The 16243-nt window shown below is 40.2% G+C and overlaps 1 protein-coding gene across 4 annotated transcripts in view; it reads left to right on the top strand.

The window, feature by feature from the left end:
* Positions 1 to 16243, top strand: part of KIZ (kizuna centrosomal protein) — a 211425-nt gene that overhangs the window by 57116 nt on the left and 138066 nt on the right. For all 4 annotated transcript variants that reach the window (XM_077282783.1, XM_077282785.1, XM_077282784.1 and 1 more), the window contains exon 8: positions 10837 to 10972. In XM_077282783.1, coding sequence (XP_077138898.1) covers positions 10837 to 10972 — 136 coding nt within the window. The remainder of the gene's footprint in view (positions 1 to 10836; positions 10973 to 16243) is intronic.

Below are 16243 nucleotides of genomic sequence, written 5' to 3'. Positions count from 1 at the left end.
TCTGTGTGCACTCCATTTTGTTGTTGTGATTTCGGGTTACACTCTATGTATAAAGAAAAACACAAAAATTGAGCTTGCGTTAAGTTGGTACACGTGCAGCACATAAATGCATGTTCACATTGGCCATAAAACAGACAAAACTTATTTAGTTACAGCAGAGTTTTTTGCTCATTTTGTTTCTTGTAGGTTTTGTACACTCTATGTATAGTTGAAGGTGCAGTTAAGGACACTCAGGGTCAACCAACTGTGAGTGGGGGTGCCATTGTGTAATTTTAGGATGCCAACCTCAGCAGTCAGTCAGTAACAAATTAGGGGCAGATTATGGATTTCCCAGTCTATATACGAACCTGTGGTGTGCAGGTTTTACATCTCCCCTGGTTTGTTCATCCCTGTGTGAGTGTTTGGCTGTGTGCACACTGTGCGTTTTTTATGTGTTTTCGCTGTGATTTTTCAATGCGGAAACGGGCCCAAAATGCTATGGAATATATATGCAAGCTAATTCAATGACAATCCTGATTTAAATTTCCTTTGAGTATTTGCAGTGCGTTTTTTTCTGTAGCATGTCAATTCTTTGTGCGTATCTGTAGCGTTTTTCACTCATTGACTTCAATTGAGTCAGTCAAATCCACAGCAAAAGCGCAGGTATAAAAATGTTTGCCGATTTGCTGAGTTTTTGTTTGCGTTTTTACGGGCTTTCTATGTTGTTTCCCACGCTGTCATTTGTGTGACAGCGTGGGAAACAGCGGCGCAGTGGTTCTTATTCGCAGTAATGCTACCACCGGTAAGACCATCAGTTAGAGTTCTGTGGGGTCATGCTGTCAGATGTCATCGTGATCCCACAGCTGTGACCTGCGGTAAAAAGGTTACCGCAGGTCAGCAGGAATGAGCTGATGAGACTACTGCTCCCATCGGGCTACGTCTGCTGTCACTGATCACTGCATTCATATTCAAATAAAAAAAAATTATTCTCACCTAACACCAAATCCCCAACGGCCTTGTCTCCTAGAAAAAATTTAAAATAATAAACCACCATATACTCACCTGTCCGTCGTAGTCCACGTAATCCCAAGTGTCCCATGGCGATCTCACGATCGGGAGATGGTACTGCTCTACCTGGCCTCTGGCGATATACTGCGGGAGCGATTACCTCTTGTCAGTGTATCACTGAGCTTCCATGAGGGCGTTCACTGGAGTTCATCAGCTGATCAGCTTCGGTGCTTTCAGTCACGGCACCTCTGCATGAGAACTCTCTCACAACAGCTCAATGATACACTGCAGGAGCGATTACCTCCTGACACTTATCGCAGGCTGTCTTTGAAAGCAGTCACATCACTGACTGCTCTCAAAGTGATCAGGACTGTCGTGGGACATTATTGATTATCTTCTCTGCGAACAAGTGAGGAATATTGTGGTTTATTTTATTTTTGTAGACACCTCCATTATTAACCTGTGGGCTTGCTGTCACATGACAATACAAAGGTGACACCAACCCCCCGCTACAGGGCAAGTGGGAAGAGCGAGGCTAACTGCCAGATTTGGCGTAACTTATAGATGCGCCTTTTCTGGGGAGGCTTAGAACTGATGTTTTTAGTCTGGGAGGGGGCCATATCCATGGCCCCTTCCTAGGCTATTAATATCAACCCGCTGCAGTCTGCCTAGCCTTTGCTGGTTAGATTTTATAGGGGGACCCTATGTCAATTTTTTTCTGAGGTCCCCCTGTAAACTAACCAGTAAAGGCTAAGCAAACAGCTGAGAGTTGATATTAATAGCGTGGGAGCATTTATGGCTATTGACTCCTTCCCAGAATATTAACATCAGCCCTCAGCCGTCAGCTTTCCCTCTGCTGGTTATTAAAATTACGCTGGAGCCCACAGAATTTTTTTTTCTTTAAAATTAAGAGTTGCTGTTTGGTTACAGCCTATGTAGGTTTGTTCTGTTAACACTCCTACATAGGCTGGTGACAATGTGTGTTTGTATGTGTTTGTTTTTTAGTTACCGACTTAGTATTGAGGGTGTTGGGCTGGCACCTTTTCATTACTAAGCCTAGGGCTTGGTGTCAATGACAGCTGCTGACACCAAGCCCTAGTCCCATTACCTTGATGCCACTGCATCAGAATGAAAAAGGTGGTGTTGAACCAAGAAATTACATCACAAAACTTTTTTTTTAAATATCTTTATTTAGCTCAACCACAGTCATATAATGGGAGGTGGCTGTAAGCAATTAAGTTCTTTAAAATTCAAGTTTCTTCCTTGTCACATGGTACAAGCTGCTGTCCAACCACAGAAAGAGAAGTGACCAAAATTGCAGAGGCTGAAAGGGGGGAAAATTACATGGAACTGTAATTTTTTTTTTCTTTTGCATAAATATGGTTAAACTATTGATGTGCACTACTTTTTTCAATAACTAACCCTCTTAAGTAAGAATCTGTCAGTGAGGTCGATATGATGGGGAGTTGGTAACTATTTTGTCTGACTTTTACTGAGGTCCTTTCAATTAACGTGTGATCACATTATATTAGAGATGACCTTTCATGTGATTTAAAAAAAAAAAAAAAAAAACTGTCAGAAGCTCTGCAAAAGACAGATGAGAGTGAGATATGCCAGATTAGGCTGACTGACGGACTGCTAGACAAAGGCAGACGATAGAAAATAAAATCATGTATACTCCTGTCCCATTCCAGTAATGGTAGCCCTACTATTCCTGGTGGGTGACGTGACATTGGCTACAGCTGTCATGTGATGCAATAATCAGTGGTGAATGCTTTGCTACAGTTTATCAATATTCTGTCAGATCAGATGTTTGCTCTGACAAAATGGTAAAGGCTGCAGCCAATCAGCAACCGTTGATTAGCTGCAACAGTCACATAACACAACATCGTCTCGACACCCACCAGGACCCGCAGACCCAATATTGCAGGAATGGAACCACTGCAAAAGGTGAGTATCCATTGTTTTTATTTTCTATGGGTCTCTAATTTGATCAAGTAGGGGGAGTCCAGTAGTGAACAAACCCTAAAGGGGTTGTCTCAAGTTCTTAAATGGTTAAAATTGCAAAGTGCTTGTGAAAACCAGTAGTTTTGCAACATACCTCAAGGGATTTTTAATTCTATAGTTTACAGGTCGTGCCTATGTTATAGACTATGCTGCAGCCTTAGTGGCCAGTTAGCTAGGTAAAGAGCGCACGAAGCTTGCAGGCTCTATGCTTAAAAAAAAACCCAAATGTTTGCATCGCTTTGGAGCTGGTTAGATCGCTACGTCTGACTATTAGTGCAGAGAAGCTGATTATCAGTTTCTCTGTGCTCCTCTTATGCTGCAGAAGCAAAGCTGCCTTCTTCGACTGGCAGTCACGTAGTGACTACATACTTCTCCTGCATCTGTGTTCTATTATTCAAGTCATTCTGCAGCCGGTGCTGTGCAATGTGCCAATGTTTCTGACTGCAATGTGCAAACATGCAATGTGCCGGGCTCCAGTGTGCCGGGCTCCAGTGTGCCGGGCTCCAGTGTGCCGGGCTCCAGTGTGCCGGACTGCAATGTGTCAGGCTCCAGTGTGCCGGGCTCCAGTGTGCCGGGCTCCAGTGTGCCGGACTGCAATGTGCCGGGCTCCAGTGTGCCGGGCTCCAGTGTGCCGGACTGCAATGTGTCAGGCTCCAGTGTGCCGGGCTCCAGTGTGCCGGGCTCCAGTGTGCCGGACTGCAATGTGCCGGGCTCCAGTGTGCCGGGCTCCAGTGTGCCGGGCTCCAGTGTGCCGGACTGCAATGTGCCGGGCTCCAGTGTGCCGGGCTCCAATGTGTCGGGTTCCAATGTGCCGGACTGCAATTTGCCAATGTGCCGGACTCTATTGTGCCGAACTGCAATTTGCCTGACTGTACGTCACTCCACCAACTTTTAGGTGTGCTAAAAGCATTCCCAACCCTCTGAAAATTTCAAAAAGGAACCCGGCACTTAAAATAATGCGGTTTATGGTTCAAATTATTCAATTGAAATGTGCGTAGACGAATACGAATGACGTTTCGGTCTCACCAACCTTCATCAGATAAACACATGTGGTTCAGAGAAACAGCATATGATGCGGTATAAAGGAGTAGAGTGCCAGCTCTGTCGCCGAGGAAAATACACCACTGCAAGGTCCATGTACAGTTTGGTGTGGAAGACCTTGACTGGCCCATACAGAGCTCGGCCTCAACCTCATTGAACACTTCACAAATGCTCTTGTGTGAACCGGCAAAAATTCAGACACACTCCAGAATCTTGTAAAGAGCCTACCCAGAAGATTGGAAGCTGTTCTACCTGTAAAAGAAAGGACAATTACATATTGATGCCCAGGTATTTAGAATGGGATGTCCTAAAAGCTCCTGTGGCTGGAATGTGTAGGTGTCCCAGGAATTTTGCTTACCTAATGTATGATAGATGTGGGCTCCACCATTGGGGCTCCCATCAATAATGATGCCTTGACATGCACCGACCAACGTCAGTGGAGATGCGGCTGAGCATTCAAGACTAACTAAAATGATTTGTATGGGACTGCCGAAAATTGGTGATCATGATAATAAGATCACCTTGTCCCAGGCTTTGCAGCAAAGCTAAAAAAGGAGCTGCAGAAAATGGGAATAAACCTCATATTTTGTTTCCTCTACTGGCCAGTGTGAAAACAGAAATGGCTCAAGATTATTATTATTATATACGGTATATATATTTTTTTTTTTAAACCACAAAATATACTAGTAAAGAAAGGAGTGAACATATTTTTCAAAACTTAGGTACCGTAATAAAAAAAAATCCCAATTTATATCAAGTAATTTTCTGATTATACATTTACTTTCATTGACTTAAAGCAATATAACAAGCATAGTATTGTATTATCCATCCATCATATCAGTGAGCTCGAGTGCCATCATGATCCTTAAATACTGTGTTTTCCAAAGTGACAGTTCAGATCTTTACTAACAAATAATGCTACTATTTAGCCCCTATTGTTATGAACTTGTTTGCTGTGAACAGTAGAAGTAGTTGCTTTTGTTGTTGTGACATAATGATATCCATGAACCGTATTCTTTTTATATATATTTTTTTTCATTTGTACATGTGTGCGGATAAAACCTTTAGAATTGAGTAGATTGGGAAGGATTGCACATGGTTCAATAGTGTCAGGCTCGGGTGATAACACAATGATCCATCTGAATGCAGTGAAGAAAGAGCGCAGAAACAATCATGGAATGAATAACGGTCTTCCCTTACTTGTATCGTCAGTACAATGGATCGGGATAGTCACTCAAGGTTTTTGTTTTGTAACATTTGCAGGTACAATGCCTGTTTATTATCGTTCTCGGTCATTGTTTGTCTCAAAGAATGTAATATCCAGTTAATGTAGCTTGTTCCTTTTCTGCGCATATATACGCATATATGCAGAACACTGTGTTCTGGACTGAGTTTAAAGTGAAAACCTCCAATTAAAAGAAACCATTTTTTTATAATTAAAAAATAAATTTTTGATAATCCTGTTTGTTATGTACTAGTGACCTGAATGTATTTCAGATCGACAGTCTCTGATCTGTAGCCCCAAGCTGTTACCAAACTACAGCTTCCAGCAAACCCAGACAGTTGCTCTGAACTCCAGTCTTTTCTTGTATTTATGACGCTTAGTTTAGATAAATGTAACCGTGGTATTTGGATTTCGGTGATCAGATTTGATTAATATCATTCATATCCATTTAGGTATCTCATAATCCAGATATTATACTATTTTTTAGTTCCTAACACTAATTGTATCAAAGGGATTGATCTTTTCCCCCAGTTCTTAAACTGGGCCCAGATCCCAAAAAAGATAGGGGGGAGATGGATAACACTGACATCATGGCTCCTATCCATCACAAAACTATGAAGGATTGATTTATAAATTGATACTAGCGAAACTTGAACTCACGATGGGGTTTCTAGTTTTTACGGCAGGTATAGTGCCGCACACTATGCTATTAGTGCCATCTACAAGCAGCGAAATCTCTGATTTGAACAGAAGTTTTTTCTCTTTCAAAATCTTTTTACTGATGACTTTCTCATCTCGTATCTCATTTTCTTGTTTTGTACGCTTTTAATTGTTTTTTTTATTTTTTTTATAGTTACATACTAGTATATTCATTTTCAAGCTCACAGTGGCACAGTGGTTAGCACTGTAGCTTTTGCAGGACTGGGGTCCTGGGTTCAAATCCCACCAAGGACAACATCTACAAGGCATTTGTATGTTCTCCCCGTGTTTGTTTGGGTTCCCTCCGAGTTCTCCGGTTTCCTCCCACACTCTAAAGACATACTGATAGAGAATTTAGATTGTGATCCCCATAGGGGACAGTGACGTTGATGACTGTAAAACGCTGTGAAAATTAATGGTGGTATTAAGCAAGTTCAAGAAATAAGTAAGCTTTTTTTTCCTGTCTGATTTTCAAGTGATTCATTTATGTTTTTGTTTTTTTTAAAGTCCCATATAGCTAAATATTGGCCTTTTAGTTTCAGTAGGTTTTATTTAGAAATAACATATTGAAAGTATACAACAGTTTGGGTAGGTTCTCCCACACAGGGGAGGTGTAAATTTCAATAATGAACAAATACAAATTTTAACATAGGGGGAGACAAGCAAAAGATGGGGGGACAGTACAAAGGGAAGACAAACAGGTAATCCACAGTGAGTTTTCCACCAGTTTACTATCCACTATTGCACGCAATGCCATCAATATGAAATAGTCAGAATTCCAGATTCAGATTGGGTCATACAAGGAGTGTTAACTTAAAGGGAACCTGTCACCTCAATTTAAATGAGTTTTTACCAGTCTGTTGGGTGGCGTTTCCTCTTCATTTCTCCACCCTGTCCGTCCCTGTTGCCCGCAATATGTTAGTGAATTAGAGTACGTGTGCTCCATAGTTGGCGCGTGCGCAATGCAATCTTCGGTGGTGCACGTGCAGTATGCTTTGCCCGTCTGCGGGCAAAGCCGAAAAGCATTACTGCGCCTGCAAACTGTCCCGGAAGTATTTTGCTCATTTAACTCATTTAAATATCCCGCCAATTTGAGGTGGTAGGTTCCCTTTAAGGTAGAGAAAGAGAGAATATAATGTATGATAAGGTCTACTCAAGCGGAGACGTGATTAGACCCCTAATATTTTTTTTGGACATCTTCCTTAACTCTTTTCAGATCTTGCCTCATAATATTGGACTTTTAAAGGGGTTTTCCTGTTTCAGAAAACACCCGTCCCCCACGGGGTTTTTTTTTTTTTTTTAACATAAACAAAAACTGCGCCAGCCAGTAATTTAGTAGTTTTTGTTGTGATCGTAGACCGAGCCACTGAACTCACTGATTGGCTGCAGTACTTTAGAAGTGATGTAGAGAATGAATTCATATTCTAATCCCACCAAATATTAACATGTAATATACTACTGAAAACATGGAGACGATAGTCCACAGATGTATATGTAATTTTATTAGTTTATACTAAAGATTTAGCAAACCATTTTATACATATATAAAAATAAAATCCGTAGCCGAATAGACCCAGGTATTAGTGGCACGTGGTCTACACATACAGCCATGGCCAAAAGTATTGACACCCCTGCAATTCTGTCAGATAATACTCAGTTTCTTCCTGAAAATGATTGCAAACACATTCTTTGGTATTATTATCTTCATTTAATTTGTGTTAAATGAAAAAACACAAAAGAAAATGAAGCAAAAAGCAAAACATTGATCATTTCACACAAAACTCCAAAAATGGGCCAGACAAAAGTATTGGCACCCTCAGCTTAATACTTGGTTGCACAACCTTTAGCCAAAATAACTGCGACCAACCGCTTCTGGTAACCATCAATGAGTTTCTTACAATGCTCTGCTGGAATTTCAGACCATTCTTCTTTGGCAAACTGCTCCAGGTCCTTGATATTTGAAGGGTGCCTTCTCCAAACTGCCATTTTTAGATCTCTCCACAGGTGTTCTATGGGATTCAGGTCTGGACTCATTGCTGGCCACCTTAGAAGTCTCCAGTGCTTTCTCTCAAACCATTTTCTAGTCCTTTTTGAAGTGTGTTTTGGGTCATTGTCCTGCTGGAAGACCCATGACCTCTGAGGGAGACCCAGCTTTCTCCCACTGGGCCCTACATTATGCTGCAAAATTTGTTGGTAGTCTTCAGACTTCATAATGCCATGCACCCGGTCAAGCAGTCCAGTGCCAGAGGCAGCAAAGCAACCCCAAAACATCAGGGAACCTCCGCCATGTTTGACTGTAGGGACCGTGTTCTTTTCTTTGAATGCCTCTTTTTTTTTCTCCTGTAAACTCTATGTTGATGCCTTTGCCCAAAAAGCTCTACTTTTGTCTCATCTGACCAGAGAACATTCTTCCAAAATGTTTTAGGCTTTTTCAGGTAAGTTTTGACATACTCCAGCCTGGCTTTTTTATGTCTCGGGGTAAGAAGTGGGGTCTTCCTGGGTCTCATACCATACAGTCCCTTTTCATTCAGACGCCGACGGATAGTACGGGTTGACACTGTTGTACCCTCGGACTGCAGGGCAGCTTGAACTTGTTTGGATGTTAGTCGAGGCTCTTTATCCAACATCCGCACAATCTTGCGTTGAAATCTCTTGTCAATTTTTCTTTTCTGTCCACATCTAGGGAGGTTAGCCACAGTGCCATGGGCTTTAAACTTCTTGATGACACTGCGCATGGTAGACACAGGAACATTTAGGTCTTTGGAGATGGACTTGTAGCCTTGAGATTGCTCATGCTTCCTCACAATTTGGTTTCTCAAGTCCTCAGACAGTTCTTTGGTCTTCTTTCTTTTCTCCATGCTCAATGTGGTACACACAAGGACACAGGACAGAGGTTGAGTCAACTTTAATCCATTTCACCTGGCTGCAAGTGTGATTTAGTTATTGCCAACACCTGTTAGGTGCCACAGGTAAGTTACAGGTGCTGCTAATTACACTAATTAGAGAAGCATCACATGATTTTTCGAACAGTGCCAATACTTTTGTCCACCCCCTTTTTTATGTTTGTTGTGGAATTATATCCAATTTGGCTTTAGGACAATTCTTTTTGTGTTTTTACATTTAAGACAAATTAAGTGAAGATAATACCAAAGAATTTGTGTTTGAAATCATTTTCAGGCAGAAACTGAGTATTATCTGACAGAATTGCAGGGGTGTGAATACTTTTGGCCACAACTGTATATACTGGGGAAGGAGAATATATCACATTACAAGTAATCGAATGCTATCAAGTGCCAGAGCTGAAATAATAATGATATATAATGGCAAAAAATAAATGCAAAAATTCTCATCTAACAATCAAAGATCAAAAAATGTTTACGGCCCGTATCTAGCGGCCATTGGTATGTACAGCCTGCAATATAATAACGCTACAAGGAGAAAGAATTCTCTGCACCAGGATACGATCATCTCTTACCCATGTCTCCCCATGTGTGACCAACAAAATAAAGTAGCACTCTGTAGCGCCATAGCATGCAAGCATGAAGTATATATGAAATTTGAATTTCATTACTGCTCTAGAAAATAGGAAAAATTGATAATACTTAGCGCTTAACTTGGCCAATTCATTTATGCTAAGTATTCTCGAGAGATTGTTTAAATACGATTTTCCTAATTATATGCAACAAAGTTGGTTCCTATGATTGGGGTAAATAATGTAGTTAATGGTAGCAGTAATCCAGCTCCCAGTCCAGAATTGTAACAATAATAATTTGCAGACAGGCTAGCACACAGAGCCTGCCTCACAACCAGGAGCTTCACTATACCGGCACTCTGTGAGTGCCAGTGTGTGTGTTTTTTTTTCTCTTTTTTCTCTTTAAAAGGGGTTGTACGGCTTTAGGCTACAAGTCTGCAGTCACCCTTTGTGTCTGCAGACTTGTGAATTGGACATGCGAGCTAATGTATTGCACGTCAAGTCTAGTTAGAATGCAAATGGCATACTTGTGGTCACATGACTGCCCGCTCCTGGCACCGGAAACTCTTCCCAGTGCACAGTACGCTCAATGTGAGGATTCACAAGTCTGCAGCCCGGCTAAGGCCAGACAGCCCCTTTAATATGTATAGAAACACAACAGAATTGGTAATAGAATGGAAGGATATGTGGTTCACCATTATGTATGTAATTACCTTGAGTTAAAGCCCCGATTTAAAAGCAAAGACTTGGCAAATTAGCATGCACATACTTAGCAATCTAGTATTGTATATAGATCACTGTGTTGTACATGCCAATTTTGTGAATACCTGCTTTCCAGTGACAGGTGTAAATAAGGCTTATGAGAGCCAAAGTTTCTGACTTTTCATGACACATATTGGCGAACTACCTGCTTTTTCGTTAATTGTAATTATTTGTAAATGAAGACTTCCTAATTGCATAGAAGCTTTGGAATGTGCTGTGATTTATGATTGACTGTCTAAGAACTAGACAGTATTGATAAAAATGCCTTATTGTATTTTTTATATATTTAATTATTTGTTTTACAAAGGGGGCATTTTCTTAGTAAATGAATCATTGCGTGAATGGGTTTGTTACCTGATTCAGATTACCGAACTCACCAAAGTGCTAACGCTCCTGAATATAGATCATAGGATATTTGAGTACAAAGTGCTGAAAATCTTGACTGACAGAAGCTACCTGAGAGATGGGAGACAACGGCATCAACACATTTAAATTTTTTATTTTTCAACTCCAAAAGACACCAAAATAAATCGGATTTTTAATTTAGATGGCTAATACGTTATTATACAAATACACAAGATAGAGATCTTTTTTTTTTTCTTTTTTTTTTTTTTAAACTGTTTTATTTATTTTTTCTTTACAGGAAAATCTCAACATCATTGCAAGAGCATCTGCTTGGCCATATAGCTTTCTTGAAAGAACGTGGGATTTTGAAAGGCGGTGTACCAGCAGGTTTTTCTACTTTATTGATGCTGCATGATGAAATGAAATCTCAGCAGGTAGGAGATGCCTATTTTGATAATCAATGTGCCTTGTTATTTTGACAAGTTGCAACACTTTTTGTGAGGAGAGAAGTCTTCCATGTTTAACTATTTTTCTCACAGCTCCTTTTTGGAACACATTGGGAATAATAAGATGAAATAAGACTGCAGTAATATTGTGACATCTGCCTTTGTAAAGATGATGTCTATCCATCTCTCCTTCTTTCCACACTGACATGCATGCACCATCTGTATAAGACACGTACTAGTTATAGCATTCTGAAATTGGCAATGTGGATAGTGCTTCTCAAACTGTGAAGCTGCTCTGATAATTTGCTGTTCAGTCCTTTCTATGCATACAGCACTATTTAACTTGGCAACACAATTCACTTATTTTGTACTTATTGTAAAATTGTTGTTGCTCACCTGTTCCAATTCCAGTCCTGAGTGTTGCAGTGCAACCTGACACTTTTTTTCTTCATTTACTGACACTTCTGTGAGGGGTCCTAAAAGAGGGGTTCTGTTACACAACTGTGGTGCTAGGCTGGGCTCTGTTCTCTTCTCCTATGGCCACCGCTCTTTGTTGTGTTCCATGTCAGATTTTCCAAGTTATCTCCAGATGTCAGAATGTAAGAGTTAGAAGAAAACTCAAGGGTCATCTTCTCCAACCCCTTGCTCAGTGCAGCACAGGATTCCCTAAACCATCTCACATAGATGTCTTCCAGCCTCTGTTTGAAGACTTCCATTGAAGGAGCACTCATCACCTCTCGTGGAAGCCTGCAAAGCAAAATTCATTAGTTTACCTTCAGTTCCCGTATCTAGATCTTTTATAAAAATGTTGACCAACACTGGGGCCAGGACAGAGCCTTGTGGTACCCCACTTGAAACACTCTTCCAATTGGATGTGCAACCATTTATTAACACACTTTGAGATCATTGAGCCAGTTATGAATCCACCTAACCATAGGTTTGTCAATCCCATATTTGGTAATTTTTTTCAATAAGGATAGTATGAGATACTTTATGAAATGCTTTGTTGAAGTTGAGATATACTATATCTACTGCATTTCCCTGATCCACTCAGTCAGTGATGCCTTCATTGAAGGAAATTTGATTATTTTGGCATGACTTGTTTGCTACAAACCCATACAGAGTTTACATACAGTTTACATACAGTGGGGAAAATAAGTATTTGATCCCATGGAATGTAAGTCCGCAAGGACAGGGTCCTCTCCCCTCTGAACCAGTCTGTCACTGTAAACCTGTTTACTGTAAACGATATCTATAACTCTGTATGTAACCCCTTTCTCATGTACAGCACCATGGAATTAATGGTGCTATATACATAAATAGTAATAATAATAATAACACTGCTTATTTCTGAAGTTTTGCCACCTACAAAAGATGGAGAGGTCTGTACTTTTTATGTTGGGTACACTTCAACTATGAGAGACAATCTTAAAAGAAAAAATCCATAAAATCACATTGCATTTTTACATACATAATTTGCATTTTATTGCATGAAATAAGTATTTGATACAATAGAAAAACAGAACTTAATATTTGGTACAGAAACCTTTTTTTTGCAATTACAGAGGTCAGACGTTTCCAGTAGTTCTTGATCAAGTTTACACACACTGCAGCAAGGATTTTGGCCTACTCTTCCATACAGAGCTTCTCCAGATCTTTCAAGTTTCAGGGCTGCCGCTGGGCAACTGAGTTTTTGATCCCTCCAAAGATTTTCTATTGAGTTTAGGTCTAGAGTCTGGGTAGGCCACTCCAGGACCTTGACATGCTTCTTCCGGAGCCACTCTTTAGTAGCCCTGGCTGTGTGTTTCAGGTCATTGTCATGCTGGAAGACCCAGCCATGACCCATGTTCAATGCTCTTACTGAGGGAAGAAGTTTGTTGGCCAAATTCTCGCGATACATGACCCCATCCATCCTCCCTTCGATGCGGTGCTATTCTGGTCTTTGTTCCGGCACTGCTATGTGAGCCACCACTGCTACAACTCTGCTATTCCAGTGATGATTCCAATTTTGCTACATCAACCACTAGTGCTGAAACACTGCTATTCCGGTTATCGTTTTAGCACTGCTACATGGGCGACCTGCTATTTGAGTCGTTGATGCAGCTGAGCTTCATCAGTCATTTCTGTTCCAGCTATGTTAAATTGGCTTTCGTTGTTCCTACTCTTCAATACCAGTTCAGCTCTTCCTTTTATAGCCTGATAAATTTGTAACACCACTTCACTTCAACTCTTCCTTCTGGTTTGGGGATTGCAACCTGTCTCTGTTGCTCATATGGACCACGGACTTTGGGGATCCATTTTACCAGTTAAGACATAACACTGTACCAAGCCATTGGTTCTAAAGGTATGGAGACATCTTTTACCTTTGTCAACTGATCTCAGAGAGTTGCGTAAACTATTATCCCACCTCGTAAAAGCTCTGCTTGCAGTCCAACTGGGTGTTTCTTAAGAATCTTCTCTGGGGATATGTCATTTCACCCCTACCTCCCAGATGCTGTCAATCACAGCTCATCAGCAGATCTAACAATATCAGAAGCTGCTGAGCTGTGATTAGTAGCGTCTGGGAGGCAAGTGAAGAAACTCTGTATTAATACCAAGTTGAATTACAAGCAGAGATTTCACATATTCCTCTCCAAGAGCAATAAATGTGAATATCTCTGCAATGGAGCTACACAGTACAAAAACAGAAAAAAGCAGTAGAATCACGGTTGCTCAGGAATTTAACTCAAAATTTTGAGCAAGTGACAGGTCCTCTTTAACAAACAATATTTTTTTTAGGTAGATACTTGCGTCACAGGAGTAAGAGTTGTACTTTCACAACAGTCACATGAAACTAAGAATGATCCCTGCTGCTTCTTCTCTAAGAAATGTTCTCCTGTTAAGAGGAATTTAACAACAAGGAGTGACGCCACTTTCTCAAAAAGGCAACATTTCCAGTAACAATGTATGCTTTCCATAAAAATCTGGAATATGACCATCTGACCGTAAATTGAATTCTTTCAAGCACATTGAGCACACTTTATTCTACCCTATGGTCCTGCAGGGAAAAATAGCAGAGCTGCCGTACTTTCCAGAACCTTCAATCCTTTTGACAAATCTGAAGAGACTCCTGCCCACTTTTTAAAATCTAAGAATATTCTTGTTCTCACCCAGTGTGTCTTCCTTCAAACCCAGAATTATTTGTTTCCAATAATATCGCTGGAAGGTCTCATATTGGGCACTTTCTTCTTTCTTCTCCAGTCATCCTGAACCGAACTAATTGCTGAACTCCTTTCTTGATTTTCTTGGTGGCCCACTGGGTGTATTCAATGCACTTAGTTCAGGTCCTCTCGTCAGGTGTCTATTCATCCCTTACAATCATTGCCCATTCCTCAAGAACCCTGGTCCAGAATATGAATTGACTTTGTTACAGTTCTTCCTACTATCCAAGAATTTAAGACTATCTTGTTCTAGCTTCTGAAGATTTCTTTGAACTTCCCCTTTTCTTATTATCCTGAAAGCAATGGTCAGACAGAGGAGGATTTTTCAAACCATGGAACAACATCTTCTGTTATTTTCTAAAGTTCGAACAGTCAATCGGAAAACTTTAAAGGGAATCTGTCAGTAGGATCAACTCTTCTAAGCTGTCTATATGGGCATGTAGGTGACTGAAACTTGAATAAAATACCTTGATATCTGTGATTCTTACATGTAAAATAGCTGTTCCAGGCACTCGACTGGACACTGATCGGCATCAGAATCTGCCTCCAGACCTTATTTTAAATGAAAGGTGGCTTCGTTGAATGCATTTTGGCAAATCATTAAGATCCATTGTTGGCAGCTCCCTCTGCAATTGCCAACCAAGGACGTCCCAGATGTGCTTGTTGTGAGGCAAGTAACATGAGGCCTGGTGTTGATGATTTCAGAAATGGCTTATGGGTCACTTTGGAGAAATGGCCATACCACTGGTTCCATGACCAAATTAATACAAAGCAATTCAAGGAATAGGAACAGGTGACGTTCCCTCAAAAAGGCCTTTTCATGGTGTTGCCCACATAATCCTAATTTTTACATGCATGTCAAAAAAAATATGCCTTATGAACAGCAATGTGCTTTTGATATTAAAAGCAATAGGACTTGTTTTGGAATTTTTCTTTGTGTAAATTTTGGCAAAGAAAATAAACATTTTTCATGCAAGAATTCATGAAGACATACCCTGAGGGCCCATGCAAGGCTGTGTCCTTACTAGTTATTAAAGCATGTAACATAATTTTATGATTTGCAGAAAAAGGTACAAATGGAGATACTTAGATACTGTATGTTATTCAGACCTCCGCAGAGTAATACAAGAAAGCTGAGTGGTATTCAGAACCATTAATCTATTTATACATAAATCCACCCATTGTGATTTTGTATGGTTTCACTTTCATTTGTATTTTTTAGTTTGACATTGTCCTCTAATAGCTTATTAAAGTGTTCTTCACTTTTTAATAGACTAGTCTTAGAGTCTTTTCCTAACTAGGAGAGTAGCCTTGGAATATGACCTTTGGAGGGAAACAAATTAACCTTGTATTGGTTCCTTTTGTAAGCGGCGTGACAGCAGTGGAATGTGTCTAGAAGTAAGCAAGAATGAATCATTCCACTATAGCAGATGCTTGTACTAGCTTTGTGTAATGCAAGGCAGTTAGCTTCATTATCAAGAGTATAGAATTCCCATCAAAACTGGAATGAAGCTCATGTGCATTTGTAAAGTGCCGATTTGTTCTTGAATTATAATAAAAAATCCCTCTGGGTTTTAGTTTTGATCTCTCGTGGCCTTCATTTAAGTACTAAATAAGAGAACCTGAACAACCCATCTTATGGCCACGTTGACATAAAAATAAAAAAGAGATGAATAATAATAATGAAAAAAATCTGCATCATCAAAGCCTAAACTAGGCTGTCTCTTGAAGACTACAAGCCTAAACCTTGTGTGCTATGTATAACAATCATATGGGGCAGATTTACGAGGACTGTTTTATATACCATACCTTGTTGGTGTAAAATGTGCCAGATGAATACACAGATATCACAAATCTTTGCCTGTACTTGAGTTTCGAAACTGAAATTGTCACTTTCTGCCAAAAGATAATCTATCTGCCTCTATTGTAAACGTGTTTACTTTTTGCCATTTTTGATAAGCCATCATATGGCATGTAGCGTAGTATTTACGGTAGTTATTTTCCAATAAAAAATTCTGTTAAACCATTTTTAGGCACGAATTTGCCGTAGCTTTCCTAT

This window comes from Ranitomeya variabilis, chromosome 2 (assembly GCF_051348905.1).
Source record: "Ranitomeya variabilis isolate aRanVar5 chromosome 2, aRanVar5.hap1, whole genome shotgun sequence".
NCBI lineage: Eukaryota > Metazoa > Chordata > Amphibia > Anura > Dendrobatidae > Ranitomeya > Ranitomeya variabilis.
This window is presented reverse-complemented; position numbering and strand designations above follow the sequence as displayed.